Source organism: Emiliania huxleyi (assembly GCF_000372725.1).
Source record: "Emiliania huxleyi CCMP1516 chromosome Unknown EMIHUscaffold_149, whole genome shotgun sequence".
Taxonomy (NCBI): Eukaryota; Haptophyta; order Isochrysidales; family Noelaerhabdaceae; genus Emiliania; species Emiliania huxleyi.
In genome coordinates, this window is record NW_005201102.1 from 149,882 (window position 1) to 164,584 (window position 14,703).

At 64.6% G+C, this 14,703-nt stretch overlaps 5 protein-coding genes across 5 annotated transcripts in view; 3 read left to right on the forward strand and 2 right to left on the reverse strand.

Moving 5' to 3' along the window:
• Nucleotides 1-96: 96 nt before the first annotated feature.
• On the forward strand, nt 97-985 carry EMIHUDRAFT_441296 (hypothetical protein; the record flags this gene model as incomplete). The annotated part of the gene is made up of 3 exons (XM_005786835.1): nt 97-256; nt 419-602; nt 737-985. Coding segments are annotated over exons 1-3 (558 nt in total), but the record flags the coding sequence as incomplete, so codon positions are not given.
• Nucleotides 986-2,822: 1,837 nt separating this feature from the next.
• EMIHUDRAFT_228648 (hypothetical protein) lies at nt 2,823-3,655 on the reverse strand (the record flags this gene model as incomplete). The annotated part of the gene is made up of 4 exons (XM_005786836.1): nt 2,823-2,998; nt 3,326-3,377; nt 3,450-3,521; nt 3,635-3,655. 4 exons carry the CDS (start codon nt 3,653-3,655, stop codon nt 2,823-2,825), a joined length of 321 nt encoding a protein of 106 aa, XP_005786893.1.
• A 59-nt stretch (nt 3,656-3,714) lies between these two features.
• Nucleotides 3,715-5,411, forward strand: EMIHUDRAFT_111298 (hypothetical protein; the record flags this gene model as incomplete). Its single annotated transcript, XM_005786837.1, has 4 exons — nt 3,715-4,110; nt 4,168-4,398; nt 4,735-4,842; nt 5,160-5,411. The coding sequence occupies 4 exons, from the start codon at nt 3,715-3,717 to the stop codon at nt 5,409-5,411; spliced, it is 987 nt and encodes a 328-aa protein (XP_005786894.1).
• A 3,426-nt stretch (nt 5,412-8,837) lies between these two features.
• Nucleotides 8,838-10,255, forward strand: EMIHUDRAFT_111300 (hypothetical protein; the record flags this gene model as incomplete). Its single annotated transcript, XM_005786838.1, has 3 exons — nt 8,838-9,074; nt 9,127-9,579; nt 10,079-10,255. The coding sequence occupies 3 exons, from the start codon at nt 8,838-8,840 to the stop codon at nt 10,253-10,255; spliced, it is 867 nt and encodes a 288-aa protein (XP_005786895.1).
• Nucleotides 10,256-14,152: 3,897 nt separating this feature from the next.
• EMIHUDRAFT_467611 (hypothetical protein) overlaps nt 14,153-14,703 on the reverse strand; it is a gene marked incomplete at both ends in the record, with an annotated part of 2,511 nt that continues 1,960 nt past the window's right edge. Inside the window, 2 exons of the mRNA XM_005786839.1 lie at nt 14,153-14,320; nt 14,391-14,453. Coding sequence (XP_005786896.1) covers nt 14,153-14,320; nt 14,391-14,453 — 231 coding nt within the window. The remainder of the gene's footprint in view (nt 14,321-14,390; nt 14,454-14,703) is intronic.

Genomic DNA, 14,703 nt, shown 5'->3' on the forward strand with positions numbered 1-14,703 from the left:
ATTTAAATTCCGAGAGAAGAAAATTCTGATACATGTATTGCAAGATAGACAAATGTCTTGCAGTCTGGGAATACCTGGGTTGAGCGCCGTTTTGAGTGGCCGATTTCGCCCTCGACCCGGTCGCCGCCGATGGCTCGCGTTGTGCGGGTCCAGCGCCGCGGCCAGCCAGCGACACCCTCGCCGGCGGCCGGGCGGGTGCGGACGCGAGCTGAGTGCGAGGTATCGCCGCTGTTTGAGCTCACCTCTGCCGACGGCGGTGCGCCGAGAGAGCCGCGCCCGGCTGACGCCGCGAGTCGGCCAGTAGTTTGCGAAGATAACATTCGACAATGGCGACGAGACTTGGAATTTGGCCGCTCTACTACATTTACTCAGCACCTGTGCGCTCACAATACCCGCCCCGACGCGCCCTGCCTCGTAGGTGAGGCTGAGCCGGACGCAGCGCCGCTCGCGCTGCGCGCGCCAAGGATACAGCGGCCTCGGCCGCGAGGGAGGCGCCAGTCGGGCGCGTCGGCCGTGCCACTGCGCAATGTGCTGCCGCGCACTTACGACGCCGTCAACGAGCTCCTCTTCGCGCTCTCAGAGCGCCATCCGCTCTCCATCCGGTGCGGGCTGGCCGCACACTTCTCTCCTCCCTCCTCTCTCCTCGCTACCCTCCCCTCGCCCAGGCTCGCCTCATGAGTGGCCGCGGTTGTCGCCGGTGCTCGCCCGCGACGCGTCGCTCCGTCCCACGTCGCAGGCCAGGCAAACAGGACTGGCTCGTCGACGGGAGTGCCAACGTGCGGATACCACACACAGGGCTTTCGACTCGTGATGCCTATCGTGTGCTGCTAGAGGAATGGGGAGCGCGCCAGCGGGGCTCGCTTTTTTCTAGGAGCAACAACATCGCCATTCGATTGCTATATTTTTCAAGCCCCCTGTACGAGAACCGTGCCGACCTGGAGCCACTTGCCGCGCGTGCCCCGCCCGGTGACACAAGTGCTCCATTCTCAGCTGTGGGCGCGGCCGTGTGCGCGCGCGTGGAGGCACGCATGGAACGTGCAAAGCGACTGCGCATCAAGACGCGGTGGGAGAGAGTGTAGTGCAAAATCATCGCAGTCACGCGATCACGGATACGTGTGTGCACAAAAAAAGCACAGGCGGACACTACATGCACAAGTGTGCCAAAGCTGCAGATGTACGACGCAGAGGAGGGGGCAGGGATGGAGATGGAGCACGCATACACCTATGCGGTCGCTGCGCTGGTGGATCAAGTGGACAGGGCGCTGTGTGCAACGGAGGGAGAGCCAGCCAGGCTGGCTGTGGAGAGCAGCCTCGCGCACACACTGAAGCGCTTGGGTTGCAGGAGCGACAACCCTCTCGAGTGGAAGCCTCCCTGGGACTGGGAGAAGGAACTCTCAGATGACCTCGTCATCGAGGCGTACCTGAAGGCCAGGTGGAGGAGTGGAGCAGACACCCTCGCCACAGCAGGATGGAGAGAGAGGGCAAGGGGCCCGCTGCGCCCGAGTGCATGGGCAGTGACAGATAAGGAGCGAGCAGAGCGAGGCCCAATGCTATACGAGGGGCAATGTGCGTGCGACTTTGCGCGGTGCCTGGCGAGGCGCGGGGTGGCAGCATGGGCGGACATCACCAACGCAGCGACAGGAGTCTTCATGACTTGGCCAGAGTTCCGAGACCTACATGGGCTGGCAAACGGGCAACGAGAGGAGGCTGAATATCGCCATCTGTGTCGCCAGCTTGGTGGGCCCGAGCTACAGCGGCGGCGGGACGAGTGGAAGACAAGCGTCCTCGGCGGCAGGGGCAGAGGAGAGTGCCCAGCACGGAGGAGGCCGCGAGGCAGGCCACCAGGCAAAGGCAAAGGGAGGGCAGGCGGAGTGGGAGGGCAGCGCGCCGCAGCGAATGCTAATTCCTGCCGATTGGCGCTGGTAGATGATCTCCCGGAGAAGAGTCGGAGGGACCTTGGCGCCGGGGTCACGAGGAACTTGCAAGTCGTGGCCGAGGCGGCGACGGGAGCGGTGCAGAGGTGGATCCAGCTCAATGATGAGGCTACGGCGCGCATAATGAAGAGAGAGGAACACATCGAGTGGCTGAGGAAGCTCTTCGCTGGGTGGAAGGAGGCCCGGCCAGCCTTGAGGGAGTCGCGGAGGAGGAGGGATAATGGAGGTAACGTGGGAACAGGCCAACAGCCAGTGGGACGAACGAGGGCGGCTCAAGCGGGAGGGAGCGGAGACGGTGGGCAGAGAGCGAAGTGGGTGAGACTGATGATGCTCCTTCGACTTAGGGAGCGGTTCAGATGCTGGGCGGGCTTCAGGCTGGTGCTCACGCGAACAGGAATCGACGCGATGTGCAAAGCATACAAGAAGGGGAGAGGGAAGAGGAGAGACGCCGGTGAGGACGAAGCAGAAACTAGCGCAGACGAGAGCAGGGCAGACCCGGGGACTGGGGAGCCGGAGCAGACGGCATCGGCCGCCGAGGAAACGTTGGGAAGAGGCACGAGGAGGGCGGCGACCTCGACCGACTATGGAGGACCCGTCGCCAGACGACGCAGGGCAGAAGACGGTGAGGCGGAGCAGACGCGCAGGGTGAGACGAGGGAGGGAGCAGGACTTTGCGGAGATCAGCAGGAGGATGTACGAAGAGATTAGGAGCAGCAGGGACCCGAGGGACCATGTGGAAGACGGCTAGTGCTAGTCCCCCATCGGGAGGACGACCCCGGCTAGTCGCCGACCACACCCACAAAGAACCCTGCACAAAGATCGCAAGGGCGGGGGCCTGTTCCTTTTTACCCATCTCACAGTAGAGAGGTGTCCGTTTTTATTTATTTATTTACATGCACAAGTGACCGTAATGGCCGTCGCGAACGGAACGACACGCGAGCCCGGACGCAAGCGTGCGCGTGTCGTCCCGCCACGCTGCGGCGAAAACTCGGCTGGCGCAGTAATCGCCGCAGTAATCGCCGCTCCACGACCGGGCGGCCTCGTCTCTTGACGGGGAAGAGCCGCCTGCCGGTCGAGAGTGGGCGATGAGGCGAGAGCGAGAGACGCGCGCACGCGGCGGCGCGCGCACGCGGCGCGCGGGTCCGCACAGGAGCGCGTGACAGCGACGGCGCCCTCGCTCCGGTACCTGCGAGGCACAGGTATCGTTGGTGCGTGCTGCCGTGCCGCTGCGGCGACGAGGGCCGCCGCTATCCGCTGCAGGCGCGCCGTGACGGTGCCGAGGCGGGCCAGGCAAGCGTGGCGCGGTGACGGGAGGGCGGGCGGTGGATCGGGGCGGCTCTGGGTCGCGCGGCGGGGCGGCGGCTCGCACGGGCGACGGCGAGAGAGGCGCACCGGAGAGCGGTATCAAAGCTCGAAGATAACACTTGAACTGGCCGCTGTCGAGCTGGCCGGGCGTGCCTCGGACGCCCAACTATCGGATGGACCGGCCTCTACCCGCGCCCCGGCGACGTGCCACCTGCGAAAGCGGCGCAAAGGCGGTGTCGTCCGAAAGGCGCTTGCGCGGCTGTTGCGCAGGCCGCGGTGCGTCCTGACGCGGACTGTGCGTGCTCCGTGGCGGGTGCGTGGTACGAGGCGGGCACTCGAGCTTACCCGGGGCAATTTCCGTCACATGCGGGCGCGTGCGGGCGGCCGCAAGCTCACCGTCCACTCAAAAGCCTCCATCGCGCTCAACCCAGGTATTCCCAGACTGTTGGCGCCGCCTACCGGCCGGCAGCACTCGGATGTTTGCATTTGCCTGGCTCGTCGCGCCCTGCTACACGGCGCTCCTGCGTGGTGCTCCCAATGGCCGGCGCGGCTGTGGGTTACCTCCCTGCATGCAGTCTCATGAGCCGGTTCACGATGCGATGTTCCGGCCGGCAAAGGTGGCGCCCGCGGGCATCCAGCACATGGCGGACAAGATCTGCCTCGTCAGCACCGACGCGGCCGACGCGGCGCCGTACTTGGGCATTTACCGAAAGGGCGTGTTTGGGCACAGCGGGAAAAACAAGTACCAGAGGCACGGGTACTACGAGCAGGTGGGCGACCCGAACAAGATCGTCTGGTGGGACGGAGAGGGCGGCGTGTGGACCGTCGGGTGGCGCACGGTCGGCGGGCGGCACTATGCGGTGGATTCGCTCGTGAGCGGGCCCTGTCGTTGTAGCATTCCATTGCTCACCTGCGGGTCCTGTCGTTAGGTCGGCACCTTGTGCGTCGAGGACGCGTCTGCAGAGGGAGAGGAGGAGGCGTGGGAGGGAGAAGGCCGGGTCTTCCTGCTGGGCCCGACGCGTCGTGAAGGGGAGCGGCCGTGGAAGGCGACACCGACAAGAGCAAGGCGAGAGCGCAGCGGCAGCCCGGACGGGTATGGGGGCGGGCGCAAGGCGCTCGGCCCGCACGGGCTCGTCAGCAGCGGGACGAGCGCCAACTCGGTCGCCCCGTGGGGGGCACAGGATCGGCACCCCAGCGGCAGAGCAGCGGCAGCAGCGGAGGCGGAGGCAGCAGCGGAGGGAGAGGCGGAGGCAGAGGCAGCAGCGGGCGCGGAGGCGGAGGCGGCGGCGGAGGCAACAGCGGGGGCGGCGGAGGAGGCGGAGGCAGCCGTGTCCGACTCGCGTCGCAGCCGAGATCGCCCGAGGTCACCCGAGATCGTCCGAGATGGTGCGGCCGACCCCGGCTCACGGCGCGGGCGCGCACGGGCGAGCTCGCCGCTCTGGCCTGGCGTGCAAGGCGGGAGATTCCCCGAAGATCACACGAGGTCGAGAGTTTAGGCTCGCTCCGCTTCCGCGGCGCGCAGGGTGCGGCTGCAGCAGATCGAGGAGCGCGCGGCGAGGGCGACTGCCGCCGCGGCGGCGGCGCGCAGCGGCGGCGGCGGCGAGGTGCTGGAGAGGCGTGTGCAGGAGATTTTGGCACCGGTGCTCGCTGACTGGGCAAACGACAAGATCGACACCGCCGAGCTTGAGCGGCGAAAGGCGGCAAATATAGCGGAGATGTAGTGGAAATGTAGCGGAGATGCAGTGGAGATGCAGCGGAGATTTAGCGGAGATCCGAGCTTGAGCGGCGCCATAGACACTTCCTGGACACTCCCTCGGCTCCTGCCTTTCAGAGGTGGAGTCGCGAGGGTCGCCCCGCCCTTGCCCCACCACCTCGTGTGTGTGGAGAAGTGAACCTGACCTGGCCTTACTTGCCCCGCCAGGCGGCTGCGCCGGAGGAGGCGGCCGCGGAAGCTCTCGGCAGGTGCGACGCGCTCGAGTCTGCGCTCAAGTCGACGCTGCGCGTGTACGAGGCGGCGGTGCGGCGGAGCGAGGAGGCGGCGGAGGCGGCGGAGGCGGCGCGAGAGGCGTTCGGCGTGGCGGCGGCGGAGGAGGAGGCGGCGGAGGCGGCGGTGTGCGAGGCGTTGGCGGGGCTGGAGCCGCAGGGGGGTGAGCCGCCGCGAGGGACGGAGTGACTAGTCCTCCGACACATGCGGTCGCTTGGCTCTCTGGCGTGCGCAAGCTCCGTGCGAGCGTGCCTCGGAGGGGCAACTTCAGTCAACACGTGGAAGTTGCCTGAGTGTGCTTGCCTTTTCGAAGTGCCACGTGTAAAATATATGTGAGGGGGTTGCTGCTTCTGCGTACGTCGTGTGTCAGTGTGTCAGTTTGAGCTTTGACAGTGATTGCCCCTAGTCCTTTGTGAGACCGCTGCACTTGTTTGAGCAATATAGGTTAATATACGGGGTGTGGACCGTGAGTTGACCAGGGGTTGTGCGCCGGGCCCTCCTGCTCGGCTCCAGCCAGTAGACAAGTCTTGTCACTAACAGAGTAGAAGGATCTGACCTCGGGGCCGATGTGACCAAGCGCTGGTAGCGTGGTTTTACCTCACACCCATGGTCTCACAGTGTGCCGGCAGTCGCCGAGCAGTGTCGCTCACACAAGCCGCAGCACAAGTGACTGAGGGCCAGTGAGGGCGAGCCCATCGCTGTCACAGCTGTGGTAGCCGCACAGTAGGCTGTGTCAACTGTGCAGAGCGTGCGAGCAGCCGAGGAGCTGCTCTCCAGGCTTCTGACGCAAAGAGCTGCATGCCATCGAAGGCGCTGTCGAGGTTCGCCGAGCCCGGCGCAGGTTGGAGGACACCGTCACCGACGAGCGCGTTGGACTTTTCACTCCGGACAAAGACGGGTACACGCACACGAGCCGCGGTCGTCTACCCGTCATAGCGGCGAGGCGCGGGACCGTCTGTGGCGAAGTGGGTCGCGTCCTCCGATTTCCTCAACTCACGGTCCGCTGGTCCGCTCCCTCTACTCGAGTATTTCCGCCTTTCCTTCGGTGCTTACTTTAGGTTTTTTGTACATTTTTCCCGAAATTCACAATCGTTGGTACATGCCATGTGGTAAAGCCGGCTCGTTTTTTATTAAATGAACTCGGGGGCACAGGACGCGGTACAAACGGGGTACACCAAAAGGCACAGGCTGCCTGCACGGCGTTCACTCGAACGCCATGCACATGGCGCGGAGCAGCATCGGGTTGGTGTCGAACCCGAGCGGGTCCTCCTCCCAGTCCCGGTGCCCACCCTCCGCGTCATCCTGCTCATCGTGCGCGTCGAGCACCCTGCCGAGGCACAGGACCGTCCCCTTGGGAACGCCTGCCCCTCGCGCGCGTGGGAACTCTCCCTGCACCGCCATCACGAACTTCTCGCGCGCCCACTTGCCGCCACGGCGGCAGTGCTGGGGCGCGCGCTCGCGCAGCTCCTCGTAGAGCTCCTCGGCCCTCGCCACCTCCGCCGCCCAGCCCTCCGCTGACGCCTGAGCCGCCTTCTTCTCCCTGAGCGTCTTGAACACCGGCGGCGGCGCCGGCGATGGCGCCACCTCCGGCTCGCCCGCCGCCTCTGCAGCGCGCCGCCCCTTCCTCGCCTTCTCCTTGAGCCGCTTCCGTTGTGCGAGTATATGGACCACACTGCCGAGGTGTGAATAACCGGCCCGCTCCCGAGGTCTCGGAGAAACTTAGCCCAACCGTATATGTGGGACACGATGTCTCAAAAAATATGACGGGTTTTTACTCCTACCGGCTCCTGACGCTATCCCTGGCAGCTCTAATGACCAGGATCAGTAGTGCTATGATAGAGGGTGCCCATACTAGCGCAGGAGCTGCCACACTCGCCCGGACCGTCCCCCTCTGGGGCCGGTTCCGCAGCCCGCGAGAGCCGCCGACAGCGGGGCCGTGCCGCGGGTGCCCGTACTGCCGAGTGCCACAAACACTGCGCCGTCCCGCCACCACCTACAGGCTGTCTTGTGTGATGGTTGGGATGTCCAAACGCCACCATCTTGGCTCTTGCGACCTCAAACCCGCGAGCTGTATGGGTGGTCCTGAAAGGACAAGCGGACGTGCTTTTCATCAAGTGCCCCAAGCAGTGAGTGTGGAACTTCCCATCCCTCCCTTGGGTTGTCTGTTTTCTTTCTATTTTGGAACTTTACACTCGGCGCTCTGCGTTCCGGCTCCTTCCCAGAGGGGGCAAATTTTCAGAAGCAGGACTCAGCCCGGCGCGACGAAATTCGGACGCGTAAGGCACCAGGGGAGCGAATTAAGGGAAAGGCCGAAGGCGAGGCTTCAGAGCCGTGCACGCCCACGCGACGCTTGCCCGCATCACACACGGCCAGGTCGGAGGTACGTCCCTTCGCCGAGGACCTTCGGCTTCTTGTCCTGCAACGACGCAAACGCGTTGTTCAGCATCGCGACTAGCCCCTCAAAGGAGCCGCGGCCGAAGCAGAGGATCTTGCCGATGGGGAGGGGGATGTTCGACGCGGCGCGCTGGCCCGCCCTCTCGCCGACCAGCACGATCTCGCCGACGGAGAGATGGGCCTCGCAGTCTGTCACCTGTGAGAGCTCCGAGATGGTGAGGTCGATGGTGCCTGTCACATCGGTCTTGGCGTCGCCACTGGCTGCACTGCGGCCCCACTTGCCATGCTCGTCGTAGTGGAGCCCGATGCCAAGGTCGATGCCGGAGAGGTGGACCTTGAGGCCGTGTGCGAGCCCGCCGCACGAGTCATAGTCCACCGACCCGACCGCGAGGGCCTCAATCATGAGCTCGGCTATCTTTACCTCCACGGGGCCCACATTGATGTCTATTTCGTCGGCCAGGTCGGATACCCTCGAGCCGGGCACCTTGGCCACGACCCGATCGACCGCCGAGTTGAGAAAGGAGTGCACCGGCCCACTGCGAGATCTGCAGGTATCATCGCGCTCAAAGGTGGCGACGGCAGCCTTCTTGCGTCCAAACTTCTCCACATTGTCAAACAGGACCGCAGGCGCGACTCCGACGTGATACGCGGCAACAAAAGAGGTGATGGCGGCGGCGCTGAGCGCCACGGCGACCCGGCGCAGGCCCGTGGCTTGGTTCTGCTCGATGGCTATCATTAGTCGCAGACGCGGGCAAGTCCGGCGGGCGTTTCGGACCAGCCTTCGTTACGAAAGAATTTTACCAATAAAACACAGCTCCCTCGCACAATACTCCCATCCCTCCCTTGGTTGTCTGTTTTCTTTCTTTATTTGCAATACTCCCACTGGGGTTTTTCTTTCTTTCTTCGCACAATACGTGAAAATCTTCTGCGCGTGCGGTTTTTCTTTCTTTCTTTCTTCGTCATCTTCAGGAGCACCGGATGCCGCGCCGCACGCGCGAGCGACGCTCGGCAGATGCTGTGCCGCCGATGCTCCATTTCAAGCGTTACGTATTTCTTGACCTGGAGAATCTGGCGTTCCTCGCCGACAGCTTGCAGCCTCTCTCTATTTTGTGCCGTCAGTCAGGAATCGAATTTCGCTCGTATTGTGCGCCCGACCACGCCCATGCTGGTCGCGCGACGCACCTCACACGGAGCAACGAGAAAGAAGCCGCTGATGTGTGCATGGTGTGGGACGCCGCAAAGCTCTCTCTTGAGTGTGACTTGAAGCTCCTCCTCATTACTGACGATATCTTCGGCCGAACTCTTGCGGCTGAGCAGTCCGACGTCTTCCATGTGGCGTTCGACGATCCGCTGCCGCAAGACTGGGTAGAACGCTTTGGCGCCTCCAGCATGCAGGAGTTCTTCGAGAGACTGGACGTGCATCGCGAGCGGCGCGCTCGTACTCCGTCCGTTGTCAGTGTGCGCTCCAAATCACGACGCAGAGACCTCCGATGGCGAAGATGCGGACCAGGTGGCAGCCTTGGCGGAAGAGGACCCGGCGATTCGGCGGTGGGAGATTCGGCAGGAGCAGGCTTGGCAGGAGCAGGCTCGGCAGGAGGCGAAAGCGCTTATGTCGCGGTTGGCGCTCGCGGAGCAGCAGCGCGATGAGGCGACAGCTAAGCTACGCGAGCAGCAGCGCGGCGCTGGCGGACAGGCGAGAGCGCAGCGATCAAAATCTGGGCCACGGAAGTGGCCGCCGGGGCAAAAGCCGTCTTCAGGCAAGCAGGTTGGGACCGTCGAGAAGTGGAATGAGAAGGGCTTTGGCTTCATCAAGCCTGGCAGTGGCAGAAAGACGATTTTCTTTCACATCAAAGAGGTGAAGATGGAGCGCGCCGCCGGCAAGAAGCAGCAGCTCAACCAGCTCCTTCGCTGGGACGTCGAGTTCAGGATCGCCCAAGGCGACAAAGGACCGCAGGCCGTCCAAGTGAGCGGGCCGAAGGGGCGCGCGCTGCCGGCTGACGCATGATAGAGTATCATCAAAATACAGTGTGATGCGAGACGCAGTGTCAGTTTGAGCTTTGACAATGGCAGAGCTTTGACTAGTGCCATTTCACCGCTCTGACCTCTGACACGCTAACCTTGAAAACGTCTCCAACGGAGGCGGCGCTCAGACACAATTACGAAATTAGAATACATAGGGCTGCCTCTCTCCGAGCTGCTGGAGAGCCTGCTGCTTGGGGAGGGAGACGACATCAGACGAGGCGGGGGAGGGGCAGGCGGGAGGCGCCCCCGGCGAGGCCGGCGGGAGGGAGCTTCGCTTGGCGGGGCGGAGGCGCAGCCTCTCCGAGGATGGGCGAGGGCGGCGGCGCAGAGGTCCGGGGGGCGGGGCTGCCGGCGGCGGCGGCGCGGGCGTGGGCGGCGCAGGATTCGGTGGAGGCCGAGGTGGAGGCGCTGCTGCAAGACGAGAGCCTGCCAGCCTGCAGGAGGAGCTGCTTCAGCTGTTTGGTGACCTGCTGACGGAGGAGGAGGGCGCGGCCCTCGGGCTCGCGGAAGGAAACACGGGCGAGGAGGACCGGATGGGCGTGCGGACCAGGGCGGAGGGGCTGGGGGAGGGGAGGTGGTGGATCTGGACGAGCTGGATTGAGGAGTCCGAGAAGTAGAGTCGCCCCGCGTGCCGGCACGCTTCCATACTTTTTTATTTTGGGGGGTTGTACACGGAGTCGTGTGTGTGTGCCCCCCGACAGCGACAATCGGAGACTGAATCACTCGGAGAACGGGCGACCTACGGCTTTACCTCATCCTCTATGCTCCACATGCACATGCTACATGTACATGTACATGTGCATGTGCATGTGCATGTCATGTGCATGTGTCGATCCGCGATACCTCACTGCCCCGGCTCGAGCCCCGGCGCCCACACCTCGACCTTCTTGGGCAGCAGCTGGTCCGACAGGTCCTCCCCGTGTCCTAGGCAGCCGAGTTCGCCCTGGCCCCAGGTAAAGAAGGCGCCGTCGGCGGTGAGGGCGAGGCTGTGGCGGGTTCCAGCCGACACAGTGATGACGCGCTGGCCAGCAAAGGCCTCGACCTTCTTCGGCAGCAGCAGCTGCTGCTGGTCGCCGTGGCCCAGCTTGCCCCAGCTTCCACTGCCCCAGCTCCAGACGGCGCCGTCGGCGGTGATGGCGAGGCTGTGGTATCCTCCAGCCGACACAGCAACGACGCGCTGGCCAGCAAAGGCCTCGATCTTCTTGGGCAGCAGCTGGCCCTGCTGGTCGCCGTGGCCCAACCGGCCTCGCTCTCCATAGCCCCAGCTCCAGACGCTGCTGTCGGCGGTGAGGCCGAGGCTGTGGAAGCCTCCAGCTGAGACAGCGACGACGCGCTGGCCAGCAAAGGCCTCGACCTTCTTGGGCAGCAGCTGGTTCTGCTGGTCGCCGTGGCCCAGCTTGCCGAAGCCTCCCTCGCCCCAGCTCCAGACAGCTCCGTCGGCGGTGAGGGCGAGGCCGTGACTATCTCCAGCCGACACAGCGACGACGCGCCGCCCAGCAAAGGCCTCGACCTCCTTGGGCAGCAGCTGGTGCTGCTGGTCGCCGTGGCCCAGCTCGCCCCAGCTTCCACCGCCCCAGCTCCAGACGGCTCCGTCGGCGGTGAGGGCGAGGCTGTGGCACTGCGCTGCTGACACGGCGACGACGCGCTGGTCAGCAAAGGTCTCGACCTTCTTCGGCAGCAGCTGGCTCTGCTCGTTGCCGTGGCCCAACCGGCCCCAGAGACCAAAGCCCCAGCTCCAGACGGCGCCGCTGCCGGTGAGGGCGATGCTGTGGCCATCTCCAGCTGACACGCTCACAGCGCGCTCCTCACCCAGCGTCAACGGGAAGCGGGTCGGCGTGTTGAGCTGCGTCACGCCCTCGCCGTGACCGAGGAGCTCTTGAGTCGTTCCACACGACGAGAGCCGCCCCTCGCCGTCGATGAAGACGCTGTGCTGTCGGCCTGCCGCCGCCCTCGCCGGTGGGTTGGCCTCGCACAGCAGCGCCGAATAGCACAGCCACCGCACGGCGCAGCTCTCGCCCTCTGGCTGCGCCGGCAGCTCGAAGCCGCGCTCTTGCGCCCACAAGCGGATGCTCTCTACCGCGAGCGAGGCGTGGAAGAGCAACGAGACGGCCGCGACGCGAGCGATGTCGAGGGGGCCGTCGAGGCGAGAGATGGCGCGCAAGAGGAGGTCCGTGGGGAGGTCGAGGAGGTGGACGGGCGGCGGCGCGCTTGGCGAGGGGGCGGCGGAGGAGGTGGGGGCGAGGCGGCGCGAGCGGCGGCGCGGCGGGGTGGACATCGCGAGGGAAAAGAAATCAAAGCGCCGCAGCCAACGCGCACTCGACTCGCAATAAGAATTGAATCATATTAGAGCCGACCCGCGCGCGGCGTTACGTAGCCCCGGAGTATCAATGGCGGGCCCAGGTGAAGGGCCTAGGTGCGCCTCCCACGTGCCAGACCATCCACAGGCATCAACATAGCATTTCGAACCACGAGCGCACAATAGTTCAATCACAAGCTCCTGGGTCGGATCCCCCTCCCCCCCCCCTCCCCAATGGCCACGCCCCCCTCCTGACCGCGCGCCAAGGCTGCTTTGCCCACCCTTCAGCGAGACGCGTCGCCCTCACGCCTCAGGCATGCCCGCGGGCAGGGACCAGGAAGAGACCTTCCCGACACGGCGACAACACGCCACCAGCACCAGTGCTCCGCCGGCAGCGCGGCCTCCCCAGGGTCGAAGATGCGAGCCCTACGTCCGCGCGTGCTGGACGCTGTCCTGCGCGGGGTGAAGTGATCTGCACGGGTGAGTCACGTCGGCGTCAAAGGAGCGAGATGCGACCTGTCAGAGCTTGATCTCCGATCTCAGCGGCTTCGAGTCGTCTCCGGCGGCGATACTTTTGTACCTCCCCAGGACGCGCAGAGGCAGCTGCGATCCCGCCGAGTGGACGGTTGCACACCGCGCCACCTGCTGTGTGCGCCCGTCCACTCGGCGGGGTCGCAGCTGCCTCTGGAAGGCACCGACATGTACCTTTTTGCGCAAATGGTCAAATCAAGGTTTTGTAACGCGAGCTGTGCCACAGTGAAATGGCACTAGCCTGTCTCTGTGAGACTGCACTGAGCAATATATTTCCGCCTTTCCTTCCGTTGGTTCTTGGCTAGTGCTAGTCCCCCATCGGGAGGACGACCCCGGCTAGCCGCCGACCACACCCACAAAGAACCCTGCACAAAGACCGCAGGGCGGGGACCTGTTCCTTTTTACCCATCTGGGTTGTTGCACGAGTATATGGGACAAAAGCGTCGAAAATGTCCCAAAAAAGCGTGTCTCGAGTTTGTGGCAGCTCCGCAGCCAGCGCGGGCTGCCGGGACGCACCGCTCGCGCGTTCGGCACACTCAGTGGACCCCACCGAGTGTGCCGAACCAACTGGAGTGGGTAGGCTCGATGCCGCGCTCGCTGTGGAGCTGCCACAAACTCGCCGCCGAGCGTGCCACCGACGGCGTCCGTCGGAGGTGGTGGAGTTTGAGACCTGAGGCTGCGGAGGTGACGCCTGAGGTACCGGGCCGTGCACGGCGACTCAGCCGGCGACCGCCACGGGCTCAGACGAGACTTGTCGACGCGTTCCGGCTCAGCTTCACCGTGGTCCTCGGGCGTCTGTCGACGTCAGGACCACCCATACAGCTCGCGGGTTTGAGGTCGCAAGAGCCAAGATGGTGGCGTTTGGACATCCCAACCATCACACAAGACAGCCTGTAGCTGATGGCGGGACGGCGCAGTGTTTGTGGCACTCGGCAGTAGGCACCCGCGGCACGGCCCCGCTGTCGGCTCTCGCGGGCTGCGGAACCGGACCCAGAAAGGGACGGTCCGGGCGAGTGTGGCAGCTCCTGCGCTAGTATGGGCACCCTCTATTATAGCACTACTGATCCTGGTCATTAGAGCTGCCAGGGATAGCGTCAGGAGCTGGTAGGAGTCAAAACCCCTCATATTTGAGACATCGTGTCCCATATACTCGTGCAACAACCCATCTCCTAGTAGAGGTGTCCGTTTTATTTATTTGGTTCTTGGCACATATCTACATGTGTGGCCACATGCCATGGTAAAGCCGTCACTAGCGAGAGCCGACAGAAATTCTTTTGATACATGTAGATTTTGTGAGAAATGCTCTAGATCGGCGACAACCGCTGGGCCGCGCTGCGGTGCCTGGCCGTGGACTGTGGTGAGACTGCACACAGCACAGCAGCCCGGACTCGAGACGCAGACGATGGCGGCTAACCGAGCGCCCTGCCCTGCACACATCTAGGGGCGGAGAGGGGGCGGCGGAAGAGTGGCTGCTACTTTGGCTCCGAAGGCGACGGGTCGAGGCTGCGCCCGTCGAAGTCCGCCTCCTTGAAGAAGCAGACCCAGATGTGCCGCCCGCCAAAGTAGCGCCCGTCAAGCCCGATGTACGCCTTCAGGTGAGGTAGTGTCCGGTAAACTTCTCTACACACACGAGGTGGTGGGGGCGACCCTCGCGTCTCCACGTCTAGACGACAGGAGCCCCACGGCATTAAAAGTGCAAGGCCCGGTGCGCGTGGGTGAGCGCGGTGTGCGCCTTCATCGCGGCGCCCGGCTTCGAGAACTTGACGAAGACGCGCACGCGCTGCTCCTCGGCCAGCGGCGCGCCGCCCGCGCCGGTGGCGCCCGCGGCTAGCTCGTGCACAAGCACGTCGACAACCTACTCTCGGGTCCTCTCGGGTCCTCTCGGGCCCTCTCGGGTCCCCTCGTGCGCCACCACCGGCAGCCACCTCGCCGTACTTGGAGCACTCGCTCCTAATAGAGAGGGGCGGACAGCCGCTCAGCCAGACCAGCTGCGAGCCGCGGGGAGTCTCTCGGGGGGTTGCCTCAGGGAGTATCTCGAGGAGTAGTCTCGGGGAGTAGTCTCGGGGAGTAGTCTCGGGGAGTCTCAGCCGGACAGCTACAAGCCGCGGCCGCACTCGCAACCGCCGGTGTGGGACGCCGCCGGGGGGTGGCGCTGCAGAGCCCCCGCTCCCCCCCTCTCCTGATCCCTTGTATCCCTGACTGATTGCGCTCTAGTCCACAATCCACGCCACCTCGCGT